The 14,470-nt window shown below is 34.1% G+C and overlaps 2 protein-coding genes across 5 annotated transcripts; both read right to left on the bottom strand.

Moving 5' to 3' along the window:
- Positions 1–171: 171 nt before the first annotated feature.
- LOC145760442 (lactadherin-like) lies at positions 172–2,447 on the bottom strand. Of its 3 annotated transcripts, XR_014286585.1 has the most exons (5): positions 2,181–2,447; positions 1,352–1,489; positions 1,092–1,258; positions 750–930; positions 404–540 (listed from the first exon to the last, which is right to left on the bottom strand). XR_014286585.1 is itself a non-coding variant. In XM_082574337.1 (4 exons), exons 1-4 carry the CDS (start codon positions 2,215–2,217, stop codon positions 403–405), a joined length of 480 nt encoding a protein of 159 aa, XP_082430463.1. In that variant the 5' UTR covers positions 2,218–2,447; the 3' UTR covers positions 172–402. The 3 variants fall into 3 exon arrangements, 2 of the variants coding, with proteins under 2 accessions (XP_082430463.1, XP_082430464.1); XM_082574337.1 differs by lacking the exon at positions 750–930 and having other exon boundaries at positions 172–540; XM_082574338.1 differs by having other exon boundaries at positions 414–930.
- A 102-nt stretch (positions 2,448–2,549) lies between these two features.
- On the bottom strand, positions 2,550–11,324 carry LOC145760437 (atypical kinase COQ8B, mitochondrial-like). 2 transcript variants are annotated; one of them, XM_082574328.1, is made up of 15 exons: positions 10,392–11,324; positions 9,382–9,793; positions 8,910–8,975; positions 8,704–8,826; positions 8,151–8,236; positions 7,829–7,918; positions 7,589–7,721; positions 7,167–7,260; positions 6,633–6,774; positions 5,774–5,881; positions 4,753–4,818; positions 4,497–4,563; positions 4,237–4,367; positions 2,904–3,521; positions 2,550–2,797 (listed from the first exon to the last, which is right to left on the bottom strand). In XM_082574328.1, exons 1-11 carry the CDS (start codon positions 10,533–10,535, stop codon positions 4,801–4,803), a joined length of 1,416 nt encoding a protein of 471 aa, XP_082430454.1. In that variant the 5' UTR covers positions 10,536–11,324; the 3' UTR covers positions 2,550–2,797; positions 2,904–3,521; positions 4,237–4,367; positions 4,497–4,563; positions 4,753–4,800. The 2 variants fall into 2 exon arrangements, with proteins under 2 accessions (XP_082430454.1, XP_082430453.1); XM_082574327.1 differs by having other exon boundaries at positions 2,550–3,521.
- Between the last annotated feature and the right edge of the window lie 3,146 nt (positions 11,325–14,470).

The raw sequence follows: 14,470 nt of genomic DNA, 5'->3' as shown, positions 1-14,470 counted from the left end.
CGATATTCAAAAAAGCGAACAGTCGTCAAAGCCATCGGCCTAAAGGCACTACAAGCTGATCAGACGCGCTTATAAAACCAATGAATATCCACGTACGGAGAAGTGCTTGGCCTCTTACATATTGTTTATTCACACATTCAATAAACCCAACTACTACAACCATAATAGTTCTAATTTCTTTTATTAACTTTGTTAACTTTTTGTTAAGTTTGTTTGTACCATTTAATAAGATTTACAGAATTTTATTAATAGATTTAATTAAAATCACACAAAATATTTATTGTTAATTAAAATTCTAAAAGTATTAAATAGTTTATAAGTTTAAATAATTAATCAGATAGTTAAATATTGGTAATTAACAAATAAGAAATCAAATTATTTGGCGAATAAAAAATGTGATTACTAGCAAGATAAAAGCTCCATGCGAAGAATGAGAAAACCATCCCAGGTTTGTGGATACAATCGAACATAGCGAGCACTTATAGGTTGAGGAAAGTTGTTGAACTTGTGACCATTATAATCTTCGTTACCAACAAATACCTTAATAAAGAGTTAGGTTTAATATACTAGGTTTAATTTTATAACCATCAAAATATTGAATGATATCGGTGTATAAACCCTGTTCACACGACAGGTCTAACGTTACGTTATAGGGAAACTTAAAACAGGTATGTAGTCGTCAAATATAATAATTAACTCAATGATATTAAAGTAACTTTTATTTAAAATATTAATCTTTAAAATTTAACTTTTAAACTTTATTGATGTCGCGTTGTTCATCGCTTTCTATTTAACTTAACGTTAAAAACGACGAATAATTAAGTTTTGCAACCATCTATGACATCACAAAACGATTAGAATAGTGATTGTTTAAACAATGCTTTGTATAACTTGGTTATTGTCATCTAGCTTGTAAACAACAAACACCGCCTAAAAGTTTTAGAAAATATCAATAAAACATTTTTAATAAAATAAATTTTTTTAAATCAATTTACACAAATAAGAAAATAATTATTGCAATAATTGGTAGAAATAAAAAACAAATTTGGGATAAATTTTTTTATTACATTTCCTTTTAAATTTAAGCTTACCAGATCATTTCCATTATTTTGGATGAACCGCATATCTGATGTACTGGACCCATAAGATATCTTAAAGCTGGTGACCCACCAAGAAATATAGGGATCTCCTTGTGTCACAACCCCTGTCACTCGAGTTGATGACTTGAGGTCAATTTGGATCCATTCCCCAACCACCCCTATTAATTAAAACAATGTTAATGTTTATTTTTCACTAATTACAAAAGCTGTGAAACTTTATTATAAGATAGAAAATAATTCCAACAACTCACATTGTTTAGGTAACCAACCATCGGTATGAGCATCCAACCTTGCTGTATGTGGTAAGAAGTTGCTGTCAAAATAAGAACTAGCTGTGATGTCACTATCCGGTATTCTTCCATCTTTTAACCCAAGCCCACATGCACTAACTAAAAGTATTTTAAATCAATATTTTTTTTAGACTCTTAATAAAAAAAAATTAACCAAATAATTTATTGTGCCAGTATTTATTTATTTAAAAAAAACACATGATTTTTTTGACCTTTAAATAACTTCTAATGTAAAAAGGTTAAGTTTCTAAGAAGGTTGAAGGTCAAGTTTTAAAGTAAAAGGGTCAAGTTGGGTTATGTTTTTTAATAACATGCAAATGTTGTTTATTTAAACTATTAGTTATGATTTTTGTTATTAAGTTTCACAAAGTAGAAACTGCAAAAATTTAAAAAATTTAAAAAATATCTAGTATTCTGTAGCTGTGATTTCCTAAGTTTTTAATAAATTAAAAAACTTGAAGTCTATTTTTTACCATTTTAGCATGGTTGTTAACAAAACAGTATATTACAGGTAATCAACATTTTAATCAGCATTTAACATTAATTTGAAACTGATTGTTTATGTTATATAAAATGGAGATTAGTGGACAATATAGATAACGTTTAGTGGATCTAATATCTTTGAAATAAATATTAATTTAAATAAAAACTAAAATAATATAGTAAAGACTTTAAAAATACCACTGTAGTGGGTATACTAGTTGATATAAAAACAATGTTAATAACTTCAAAAAAGTTAATTTCTAAAGTTAATTATTTTTAAATAGTTTTATTTTAGTAACTAAGATACCTTTTAATTGAGGGAGTATTTTTTCTATGTCCGACATGATTTGCCCATCACAAGAACACTCTCCAGTAGCCCCAACTGACCCCTTTGCTCCAGCTTTACCCTTCGGACCTATGGGGCCAATCTTCCCCCCAACCCTTGCTCACCTTTCAGGCCAGGACCTCCAATTGCCCCAGCTTTACCCTTGGGACCTATAGGGCCAATTAAACCCCTTCCTTGCTCACCTTTTGGGCCAGGCTCACCTACTGACCCCATTTCACCCTTGGAACATATGGGGCCAATCTTACCCCTCAACCCTTGCCTACCCCTCACACCAGGACCCCCAATTGCCCCAATTTCACCCTTGGAACCTATGGGACCAATCTTACCCCTCAACCCTTGTTCACCTTTAAGGCCAGGACCCCCAATTTTACCCCTTAAACCTTGCTGACCCTTCTCACCAGCCGGCCCAAGCTTGCCCGGTCTCCCCTGCTCTGCTGGCCCCATAAAAGCGGGGCTATCGGAGCTCATGGTTAAACAAACTTTGTTTTTTACGGATGCAGCTAAGCAGAACCAGAAGCACAAAATCAAAACAATTTTTAACCTCATTTTAACAACAATCAAGTATGGAATGTTGTATTCTAAATCCAGGTAAAATAAATATTAACAAGCTAGTATAAGTTTCTATTATCATCACAAATTATATAACAGTAAATTTAAGTTTATTTTATATTAAGTTTTATTTACCAATTATTGCAATTTTAAATTTTTGTTTAAGTTATTAACTTGAATCACTTGTAGTTTACAGTCCTTGCCAAACACTCTCGTACAAAGGGGTTCAAATGAAGGAGTTCAGATAAAGGGGTTTAAATAAAGGGGTTAGATGTATGGGGTTCAGTTGCCAGGGGTTTAAATAAAGGGGTTCAAATGAAGAGGTTCTGATGTAAGAAGTTTAAGTAAAGGGAAACAAATGAAAGGGTTTAAATAAGGGGAGTTAAATAAGTGGGTTCTAATGTAAGGGGTTCAAATGAAAGGGTTTAAATAAGAGAGATTAAATAAGTGGGTTCAGATGTAAGAGGTTTAAATAAAGGAGTTTAAATGTAAGGGGTTCAAAAGGGGGTTTAAATGAAAGAGTTTAAATAAAGGGGTTTAAATAAAGGGGTTTAAATGAAGAGGTTTAGGTGTCAGAGATTTAGATGTAAGGGATTCAAAAAGGGGTTTAAATAAAGGGGTTCAAATGAAGGAGTTTAGATGTCAGGGATTTAGATGTAAGGGGTTTAAATAAAGGGGTTTAAATAAAGGGGTTTAAATAAAGGGGTTAAGTTTGAAGAAGTTCAGATGTAATGGGTTCAAATGTCTGGCCACCTAAAAAAATATACAAAAAAGTGTTCTTTTTTTCCCGGATAATGAACCTAAATAAATGCTAATTCTCCTTTGTACTCTAAGGTGCTAATTCTCTCTTGTACTTCATTCCTTAAATACAAGTGATCCATAAACTTTAATGTCTTATATATAATGAAAAGTATTTTATATCTCTTAACCACTCTGGCCTAGTAATCAATATGCCATTCCAGCCCTACAGCATTTGCTTCTAAATGTAAAAACAATTAGAAAAAGGCAATCTGAAAATATGAAGGAATTTGTCGAACTTAAATTACAGCTAACTTGATTTTTGTGTTTTTGTTTATTATAGTAAATGCCCCTAGGTCATATTCACTTAAATTGTGATTTAATCTTTTACTTTGTTCAATATTTTCACTGCAAAAATCAATTTCTTGTACAAGTTTAATCGGTTTTACCAAAGAAAACCAACAAACAAAATTCTGTAAATTTTAAGTTAAGTTTATCAACAAACTTTTAACCATCAAAAAAAAATCATAAAAATACAAATTTTAAAGATTTAAATAAAACCAAATGTTGCAAATATAATTATTAGTATAAACAACCCAACATAAATCCAACTCAAGTTCCACATAACAAACAAACCACATAAAAATTGATTTTATTTAAATTATGTTTTAGCTAAAATCAATCAACAAATTATTTATCCAAAATTATAATTAACAATAACAACATCTACCTTATAAGGAATTAAAAGCCCAGTGTTGCCGTGAAAACTTGTATTTGTTGCATCCTTCCATATGTTTCACATGATCGCACACAACAACGTCGATAGCAACATCACTGACATCACCACTAGATAGCGTAAACCTAACAACCAATATATTAAGATAGTATCACCAATTATATAAAGAACCATGTTAAGATGGTCTTTTATATAAAAGTAAAGCAAACAAAAAAATCAAACCAAAGTTCACCCACAAATATAAATCTACTGACCCTTAAATTTGGGGCTTCATAGTGGGGTAAATAGAAGAATTCCACGATGGGACCTTTTTGATAATTTCTAAACATAAAATAAAATTTTACCAATAATATGATCCTCTAACATAACCTAGTGGTAGAAGGTAAAGACTTCATACTAAAGATATTTTAAAATTTTTAAAATAATTAGAATTGAAATTAAAATTAAACTTACAAAACAAATATTTTTTAAACAGTAACCCACTAACCTAATAAGCATTAAAAATCTTACCAGCAAAACCCAAAGACTTTTTTGCCATATCTGTAACAGTTCCAACAGCTAACTCAGCAGCAAAACCTACATAAACATCAGTTAATTAAACATTAGAGCAAATAGAGCAGTAAAAGCAGTCTTTGTAAAGGAACTGGCTAGCAGCTTGGTGTAGTGGTAAGAACACTTGTGGTGTAGTGGTAAAAAAAAGAAATTTCTCGGGCAGTGCACTAATTATGACGTCACATATCTCGCGCGTCGTTAAAGAAAACGTTTGAGTTTTGTATCTATATTTTGTAAAAATAAGAACCGCTTGTGTTGCGAGATGTTTCGTGCATTGCGACCAAACATGAAAATTGCCAAGTATCACGTTTGTTACCTAACAATCAGTTGATTGTCTGCTAATACAATGCGTGTATTGTGAGCAAAGTTGATTGTATATTGAATGTATAACATAAAAATTTCCCTTAACTTTTAAAATCTATTTATAACCCTCATGAGTCAGTTAATGCAATCTTTTTTGGCATCCATAGTTCTTGGTATAAAGGAAGTTGGATTTTTTTAGATAACTTTACAAAAACAAGTTTAAAAAAAAGGAATTGCAACAGTTTTTTTTAAATCAAAAATAAACAAAAAAGTATCTTTATATATTGAGTTTATTTTAAAACCTATTTTTTACAAGAAATAATTAATTTTTAACTCTTAAACGGCGCGAAATCCAATCCTAAAAGCAATATAGCACCAAGCTATGTTTTGTCGCTATGAAAGGGTTTCATTTTATTCTGTGTCGTTCTTTTCATATTGTATTACCGATTTAATAAAGGCCGGCATAACACCCTAAACCTAATGTTTTTTACACCACATGAGGCAATGGGTTTAATCCCAACTGCTCCCATGCTGTAGCGCCCTAGGGTAAGGCGCTATAAACGGAGTAAACTTATGCTGAGCCAGCACTTAAATTATGATATTAGTTATGGTGTTCTTTATAATTACCAGCAATGATGTTTATTTTATCTAAAAAGAAATGTTAATTTTTAAAAACCTTTTGTTGGTTTTGGTTGTAGAGAAAATTGGCCCAATTTGGATCGGTTTGCATGCATTTGAACTCAAAGATCTCTTTTAAAACCAACCTTAACACTGCAGCAGAGATCTTTAAAAATAAGGAAAATATTGAAACACACAACAAATAGTTAAACACATTAACATACAACATCTTATAATACATTTAAAATCCATAACTACTATAACCATAACAACTAGAAATAGACCAGTGTTGTAATCTAAGTTAATATTGGTAAAAGTTGTTATAGATTATATGGTTGTAAAGTTAGGGCAAGTAAGGTAATAGTTCAAGTTAATAGTAGAATTAATTGTCATAATAAAAGCAGGAATTAGGTTAATATAATTTTTTTACATTTATTTATTCTTGATGTAGAAAGGTCGATTTCATGACTTAAACATAGAGTAACATCAGTTACCCTGACCCAGTCTCGAGTTGCTTTTAACAGTTTGGAATATTATAGATTATAATTGCCTATAGTTAATCTGTTAATTAGGTACTGGCTTAACAGAAGTTTATATCGTTTATAGCACTTACTCAAGCCGCTACAGCATGAGAGCAGTGGGGATTAAACCCAGGACATCATGTTGTCAAGCCAAGTGTTCTGACCACTACACCATGCTGCCAATTACAATCTCAATCCTTTCATAATGGGTTAGCACATGGGGTCCTGAGTTTAAGCCCCACAGCTTCCAAGTTAGTGTGATTTCAGACCCTACTTTAGTCCAAAACCAATCAGCAGTTTAATAATCACATAATGTAAGTTAATCACATATCACAGTTTTATCATAAAAGTTTAGGTTTAGACTTTGCAGTCAATAAATAAATTAAAGTCACTCACATAATCTCTCTCATCTTGATCGAGTGTTGTTAGTTGATCTATACTCAACCCACTAACTAGCTGAGTGGTTAACACCCTTTTTCCACTTAATTGAGGGATAATTTGTGGAACTCCGTATATTTCCTCGTCTTTTAAAGCATCTCTAGTATAAGAATATGGAAGGTTTATTATTTCAAGTTAAAACTGCTTTAACTAATTTAACAAAAGTTCTAAAGAAGGTAAAATTAGTTATTGTTGACATGTTGTAGTGGTTAGAAAACTTGGCTTAACTACATGAGGCCTGAGGTTCAATCCCCACTGCTTTCATGCTGTAGCGCACTTAAGTAAGGCGGTATAAAAGGTATAAACTCCTGCTGAACCAGCACTTAATCAGCAGCTGGCAAAGGCAACTTAAGACTGGGTCAGGGTAACTAATGTTACTCTATGTTTAGGTTATGAATTCAACCTTCCCACATCAAGGATAAATAAATATAAAAAAAAGTCAACTTGGGATTTAATTCCAAAACATAATTTTCTGCAGTAATTGAAGAGAACCTGAACTTGTTTAAATATTTGGCTTCCCTGATGTAATCACATTCCCATGCTAGCTCCTTCCATGCCACATCTATAAACTTCTTCATATACATTTCTGTGTATTCATAAAAACAAATAATCAGGTTAACTTATAACTAATATTTTAAATATTAATCACAATATTTTAAAGTAGATTATTTTAAGAATTTATCGTAGAAAACTTTTGTATTTTACGGTCCTAATTTTTTTCGAGAACCAAAAAGTACAAGAGAGAATTAGCGACTAGCGAGGACCGTAAAGTACAAGAGAGAATTAACGAGGACCATAAAATACAAGAGAAAATTAGCAAGAACCATAAAGTACAAGAAAGAATTAGATAATTCATTTTTAACTTATGTTAATTTAACAACGATTCAATTTTAATCTTTAAAAATACAACTCACGCTTTGGAAAAATGTCCCAGAATTTGAGCAGCGTTACCAAATTATTAATGTCGCTGTCGATACTGTTGGCAACACCGGGATACTGGATCTTTATTGCCACCTCCTGGCCATTATGCAGCACTGCTCGATGAACCTTAAAATAAAAGTTATCCTCAATATAACAGGGTTATAAATTTTAAACTTTAGATTTTGAGTAATTTTTTTTTTAATTTAAATTATTTAAAATATTTGAAGAACAACCTGACCAATAGAAGCTGCAGCAAATGGTTTGTCGTCAAATTCTAGAACCAAGTTCCTCCACTTCTCCCCAAACTCTTCCACCAAGACTTTCTTCAACAAAAATAATATCGGTTGGAATTCTGGAAACTATGTTTTTAAAAATTCCTCTGCTAAGTTAAAGCTGCCAAGTTATAACATTATCAAAAAAACTGAGAGCTAAAGATCCTGGGTTTGATTCCAATCTCAGGTAAAAACCAGGTTAAGTTTAAGATCCTGGGTTTGATTTTTGTTTTTTAACAATAGTTGACAATCAGGCGATTAAGTTGCTGATAAGGGAAATCACCTTCATTTGATAAGCTGGCATAAAATCTGCACTCTGTCGAACTCTTTCAAATATTTTCAACAATTCAGGATCCACTACCGAGTCATCTTAAAACAAATATTAACAAAAACTCATTTTTAATTTACAGTGATCACATTTCACTACAAACACCTGGGTAAAAATTACATCTGAACAACAACTAAATCAGTTTTAATATATAATTTTATTCTCGATGTGGGAAGGTCGACTTAACCTTAACATAAAGTAACATTTGTTACCCTGACCCAGTGTTGAGTTGCCTGTGCCAGTTTGGGATATTATTGATTATAATTATGTGATGATTAATCTGCTGATTAAGTGTTGGCTCAGCAGGTGTTAATACCGTTAATAGCACATTACTCAAGAGTGCTACAGCATAAAAGCAGTGGGGATCGAACCCAGGACCTCATGTAGTGAGATCAAGTTTATCACTACACCACGCTACCAGTAAACACCAACCAAATGTTGTAATAACCAAGAAATAAATACTCAACACATAATAGTTTCAACCTCTTCACTCTACATTTAATCTCACCTTGAATACTGAGCATTTGGCCCAACTTTAAAGCAGCTCCCCTTACTCTACATAAAGTGTCGACCACTCGAGCTAAGTTGGCTTCACTCAAGAATTTATTCGATGACACATAGTCTTTACTATCTATAAAATATTATTAACAACATCGTTGCAAAAATAATATTATTTTTAATATAAACATTAAGTTAAAATATCAAAAATCTTACCAGCAAAACCCAAAGACTTTTTTGCCATATCTGTAACAGTTCCAACAGCTAACTCAGCAACTAAACCTACATAAACATCAGTTAATTAAACATTAGAGCAAATGGGGCACTAAAAGCAGTCTTTGTAAAGGATCGTAACTGGCCGGCAGCGTGGTGTAGTGGTAAGAACACTTGCTACATCACCTGTGGGGTCGTAGGTTCAATCCCCACTGACCCCATGCTGTAGCGCTCATGAGTAAGGCGCTATAAACGGTATGAACTTCTGCTGAGCCAGCACAGCAACATAATTACTGGTCAATTATAATCTATTATATCCCAAACTGCCACAGGCAACTCAAGACTGGGTCAAGGTAACTGATTCTATGTTTAAGTCACGCATTCAACTTTCTCACATCGAAGATAAAGATATATACAAAAAACAAGTGACCCAAAAAATTAACATTTTACTAAAATAAAAAACCTCCCAAAATACCTCCAAAAGTTGCAATCCTCCCAATCCTGGATGCGGGGACTTTTCTCTCTTTAGATTGATCATCTAATCTCATATATTCATCTTTCTTCTCCGTGGTTGGAGAGGTTTTTCGTATCCTTTGTACTTTGGCTAACATCGCAAGATCATCGGCTGTGATTGAGTTAAAATGCGATGATGTCAAGAAAGTTCTGATGTTGGGTTTTGAAACTTTAAAGTTGGGTGATTGTAGAGTGTTGTACGTTCGTTTCGGTTGTGTTAGGTTGATTGGATTGTCAGGGTGATTAAAATGTGATTTCGATTCTGATATTTTCTCGTTTTCGTTATTATCGTCGATGTTAAAATCTGTTGCTGAATATTGGTCGGGGTTTAAATCAAAATCTTCAATGTCAGCCATTCCTTTAACTCCACAAACCTTTAAAACAAATTAATTTTTTTATATTCGTTTATCCATGATGTGGAAAGGTTGACTTTACAACCTGAACATAAAGTAACATCAGTTACCCTAACCCAGTCTCCAGTTGTTGTCTTAGCAGAGGTTTATACCTTTTATAGCTCCTTGTTCAAAGGCGCTACAGCTTGAGAGTAGTAAAGATCAAACACAGGACTTCATGTAGCGAAGCCAAGTGTCTTAACCACTACACTACGCTGGTTAAACAGAGCACAGTCAAACCAATCTGCAAAGTAGGGCAGTTTTCGACAAGATCTCCTGCGTGAAAAAAATGCACGTGCACATTTGCGCGTGCACATTTTTTTTGCACATTTTTTAAAAATGCTCGTGCATATTTTTTTTTTAAAAATGCGCGTGCACATTTTTTTAAGAAACCAGGCGTGCAAAACTCTAACTTCAAGGGTGCAATTTTATTAATGAAAAAAATCTCGTGCATGCACGCTGCCCTACTTTCCAGACTAGCAGTCAGACAGTCCGACAGTAGCTAAGTTTATCAAACCTTAACTTTAAAAGACCTTAAATTTAAAATCAACCTAACATCGAGTTTATTTAACATTTTCACCTGCGAGCATTTGTTCATAACAGGAGCCAAGACACTGCTCGTTTGAACAAAATGAGTGACGTCATAACAACTTGTTTTCAGCGTTGATCGTAGAACTTTAGACACAGCTTGGCTCATCCAAACTAAATCGCTAATTCTTTGCATTATTTAATTATTTGAACCACTTTGTAATAGATTAATTCCAACCAGTAACAAAATAATAAATAAAACAAATTTTTGACAATTTTTTCACAACGTGATGCAAAAGGTTATTCCCCCGATCGAGGATAAACGATACATTTTATTAAAATTTTTAATACTTTCGACTTGTACCAAATAAAATCTAATTTTAAAAAAGTATAACCAACTAGCTATTCGCTACATTTATTCTATAACAAACAAGCCAAACTCAACATACAACAAGCGCTAGACATCTTCTTAAAAATCTAGTGAGAAAATGACGGCCAAAAGCCTAAGCTTTACAACCAACTAAGTCCAAGCTATATCACTAACTAGCTTCACTTAGTCTATAACAAACAAAACTAACTTAACACACAGCTAAGGCAAGACATTTACCAAAAAACTTAGCAAGCGACCTAACTACTAAGACTAAAGCGCAACACATCTACCAAAAAACTTAGCAAGCGACCTAACTACAAGACTGAAGCGCAAGACATCTACCAAAAAATCTAGCAAACGACCTAACTACTAAGACTGAAGCGCAAGACATCTACCAAAAAACCTAGCAAGCGACCTAACTACTAAGACTGAAGCGCAAGACATCAACCAAAAACCTAGCAAGCAACCTAACTACTAAGACTTAAGCGAAAGAAATGTACCAAAAAACCTAGCAAGCGACCTAACTACTAAGACTAAAGCGCAAGACATCTACCAAAAAACCTAGCAAGCAACCCAACTACTAAGACTAAAGCGCAAGACATCTACCACAAAACCTAGGAAGTGACCTAACTACTAAGACTAATGCGCAAGACATCTACCGAAAAACCTAGCAAGCGACCTAACTACTAAGACTAAAGCGCAAGACATCTACCGAAAAACCTAGCAAGCAACCTAACCACTAAGATTGAAGCGCAAGACATCTACCAAAAAACCTAGCAAGCGACCTAACTACTAAATAAACCTAGCAAGCGACCTAACTACTAAGACTGAAGCGCAAGACATCTACCACAAAACCTAGCAAGCAATCTAACTACTAAGATTAAAGCGCAAGACATCTACCAAACAACCTAGCAAGCACCCTAACTACTAAGACTGAAGCGCAAGACATCTACCACAAAACCTAGCAAGCGACCTAACTACCAAGACTGAAGCGCAAGACATCTACCAAACAACCTAGCAAGCACCCTGTAGCTTATTTTGGATAAATCCACATAAGCTAACTTTTAATTTTATAAACAAACAGTTTTTGATGTTGATTTGAAATGAAATTGTTATTTATTTGCTGTCAAGCTTTGGCGTATTTTTCCTCCCTATTTTAACAATGAGTTCCAATGCTTTTAACTTTAACTTGTTTATCGAATTTGCGGGTTATTTAACAACTCTTTTCACATGGGAACTCTAACCTCGTTTCTCTAGTATTGAATTATTTTTCCAACGATTCATTTCTGCTTTTTATGAAGTGCAAATGTTCGTTTTAAAACAGTTAGGCAATTTCGTTCTGCTGAACGGACGCCACTCAATAAACATGGATTTAGACATTACTTAAATTCGAAGTTTATTTCCGTAAGATTTAGCCAGAATTTTATATTCTTGTATCAACCAACAACAAAAGGACAATTATTAAAAATTAATTAATTAATAATTCGCTACAAATGATGAATTTCCGACGTGATTAAGGTTTTGGGATTTAAACAGAATTTTGTAGCTTCTGTTCTCAGACCAAATGAACACCTTCCAAAGAGTCGCGCAAACGGAGATAAGCAAGTTTTCAGCTTTTGTTTATCAGCCAAAACTTTAGAAAAAACAGACAATAAACAATTTTTAAATGGGAAAACGTTATTGCGAGCTTTAAATTTTAACAATCAAACTACAAAAACGACAGATGAAGAAAGACCATCGCAGCATTTTTTTTACGTGTTTTTCTTTGCCAAGCGGGTCAAGTGAACAAGATGAAGTACATTTCTTGCACGAACTACCTAGTTTCTTTTGCCCAACGATGACCGACTCAAGACGATGATCGACGCACCCATGTCTGATGCCCACAGAAGGCCGATTATTTTTCCGAAGTGCCCAAACGAGGCCAATATGTCTATAATGCCCACAGAGGCCAAGTCCCTTTTAATCGTCGATCGTCGCGATCACCTACCTCATGAAAGTTCGAATGTGCGAGAAATACAGTCATCAAACAATAAACGCTTATTTACAAATTTACGCTTGTGAGAATTAAGGTGCGTATCAAGGAGTAGCGGTTGTGTTTTCTTATTTTTGATTACCCCGGGCTCTACTTTGAGTTGGGTTGATGTAGCTTATTTTGGATAAATCCACATAAGCTAACCTTTAATTTTATAAACAAACAGTTTTTGATGTTGATTTGAAATGAAATTGTTATTTATTTGCTGTCAAGCTTTGGCGTATTTTTCCTCCCTATTTTAACAATGAGTTCCAATGCTTTTAACTTTAACTTGTTTATCGAATTTGCGGGTTATTTAACAACTCTTTTCACATGGGAACTCTAACCTCGTTTCTCTAGTATTGAATTATTTTTCCAACGATTCATTTCTGCTTTTTATGAAGTGCAAATGTTCGTTTTAAAACAGTTAGGCAATTTCGTTCTGCTGAACGGACGCCACTCAATAAACATGGATTTAGACATTACTTAAATTCGAAATTTATTTCCGTAAGATTTAGCCAGAATTTTATATTCTTGTATCAACCAACAACAAAAGGACAATTATTAAAAATTAATTAATTAATAATTCGCTACAACCCTAACTACTAAGACTGAAGCGCAAGACATCAACCGAGAAACCTAGCAAGCGACCTAACTACTAGGACTGAAGCGCAACCATCTACTACAAAACCTAGGAAGCAACCTAACCACTAAGATTAAAGCGCAAGACATCAACCAAACAACTTAGCAAGCGACCCAACCACTAAGACTGAAGCGCAAGACACCTACCAAAAAACCTAGGAAGCAACCTAATCACTAAGATTGAAGCGCAAGACATCTACCAAACAACCTAGCAAGCACCCTAACTACTAAGACTGAAGCGCAAGACATCAACCGAGAAACCTAGCAAGCGACCTAACTACTAGGACTGAAGCGCAACCATCTACCACAAAACCTAACAAGCAACCTAACCACTAAGATTGAAGCGCAAGACATCTATCAAACAACCTAGCAAGCGACCTAACTACTAAGACTGAAGCGCAAGACATCTACCAAAAAACCTAGAAAGCGACCCAACTACTAAGACTGAAACGCAAGACATCTACCAAAAAACCTAGCAAGCAACCTAACCACTAATACTGAAGCTCAAGACATCTACCAATCAACCTAGCAAGCGACCTAACTACTAAGACTGAAGAGCGAAACATCTACCACAAAACCTAGCAAGCAACCAACTACTAAGATTGAAGCGCAAGACATCTACCAAACAACCTAGCAAGCGACCTAACTACTAAGACTGAAGCGCAAGACATCTACCACAAAACCTAGAAAGCACCCTGTCCCTAACTACTAAGACTGAAGCGCAAGACATCAACCAAAAAACCTAGCAAGCAACCTAACCACTAATACTGAAGCGCAAGACATCTACCAAACAACCTAGAAAGCGACCCAACTACTAAGACTGAAGCGCAAGACATCTACCAAAAAACCTAGCAAGCGACCTAACTACTAAGACTGAAGCGCAAGACATCTACCGAAAAACCTAGGAAGCAACCTAACTACCAAGACTGAAGCGCAAGACATCTACCACAAAACTTAGCAATCAAACTAACTACTAAAACTAAGGCAAAACTCAGAGTACTAAGAATGTGCTATAATTCAAGGAGAAAACAGTTGCTGCCATAGCGTAGGTGATCTGATATTCAAAAAAGCGAACAGTCGATCAAAGCCATCGGCCTAAAGGCACTAC

Source organism: Corella eumyota, chromosome 7 (assembly GCF_963082875.1).
Source record: "Corella eumyota chromosome 7, kaCorEumy4.1, whole genome shotgun sequence".
NCBI lineage: Eukaryota > Metazoa > Chordata > Ascidiacea > Phlebobranchia > Corellidae > Corella > Corella eumyota.
Note: the sequence above shows the minus strand (reverse complement) of the source record. Positions and strands in the feature narration are given on the sequence as shown.

Excerpts from the sequence above, each read along its gene's own strand:
- LOC145760442 (XM_082574337.1), bottom strand. The coding sequence starts at position 2,217 with ATGTCGGACATAGAAAAAATACTCCCTCAATTAAAAG. Across the intron at positions 1,259-1,351 it reads TGGTTGGTTACCTAAACAAT|GGGTGGTTGGGGAATGGATC; the intron begins GTGAGTTGTTGG and ends TTTAATTAATAG. Across the intron at positions 541-1,091 it reads AAAATAATGGAAATGATCTG|GTATTTGTTGGTAACGAAGA; the intron begins GTAAGCTTAAAT and ends CTCTTTATTAAG.
- LOC145760437 (XM_082574327.1), bottom strand. The coding sequence starts at position 10,535 with ATGCAAAGAATTAGCGATTTAGTTTGGATGAGCCAAGCTGTGTCTAAA. Across the intron at positions 9,794-10,391 it reads TTATGAACAAATGCTCGCAG|GTTTGTGGAGTTAAAGGAAT; the intron begins GTGAAAATGTTA and ends TTTGTTTTAAAG. Across the intron at positions 6,775-7,166 it reads AAATATTTAAACAAGTTCAG|AGATGCTTTAAAAGACGAGG; the intron begins GTTCTCTTCAAT and ends TTCTTATACTAG.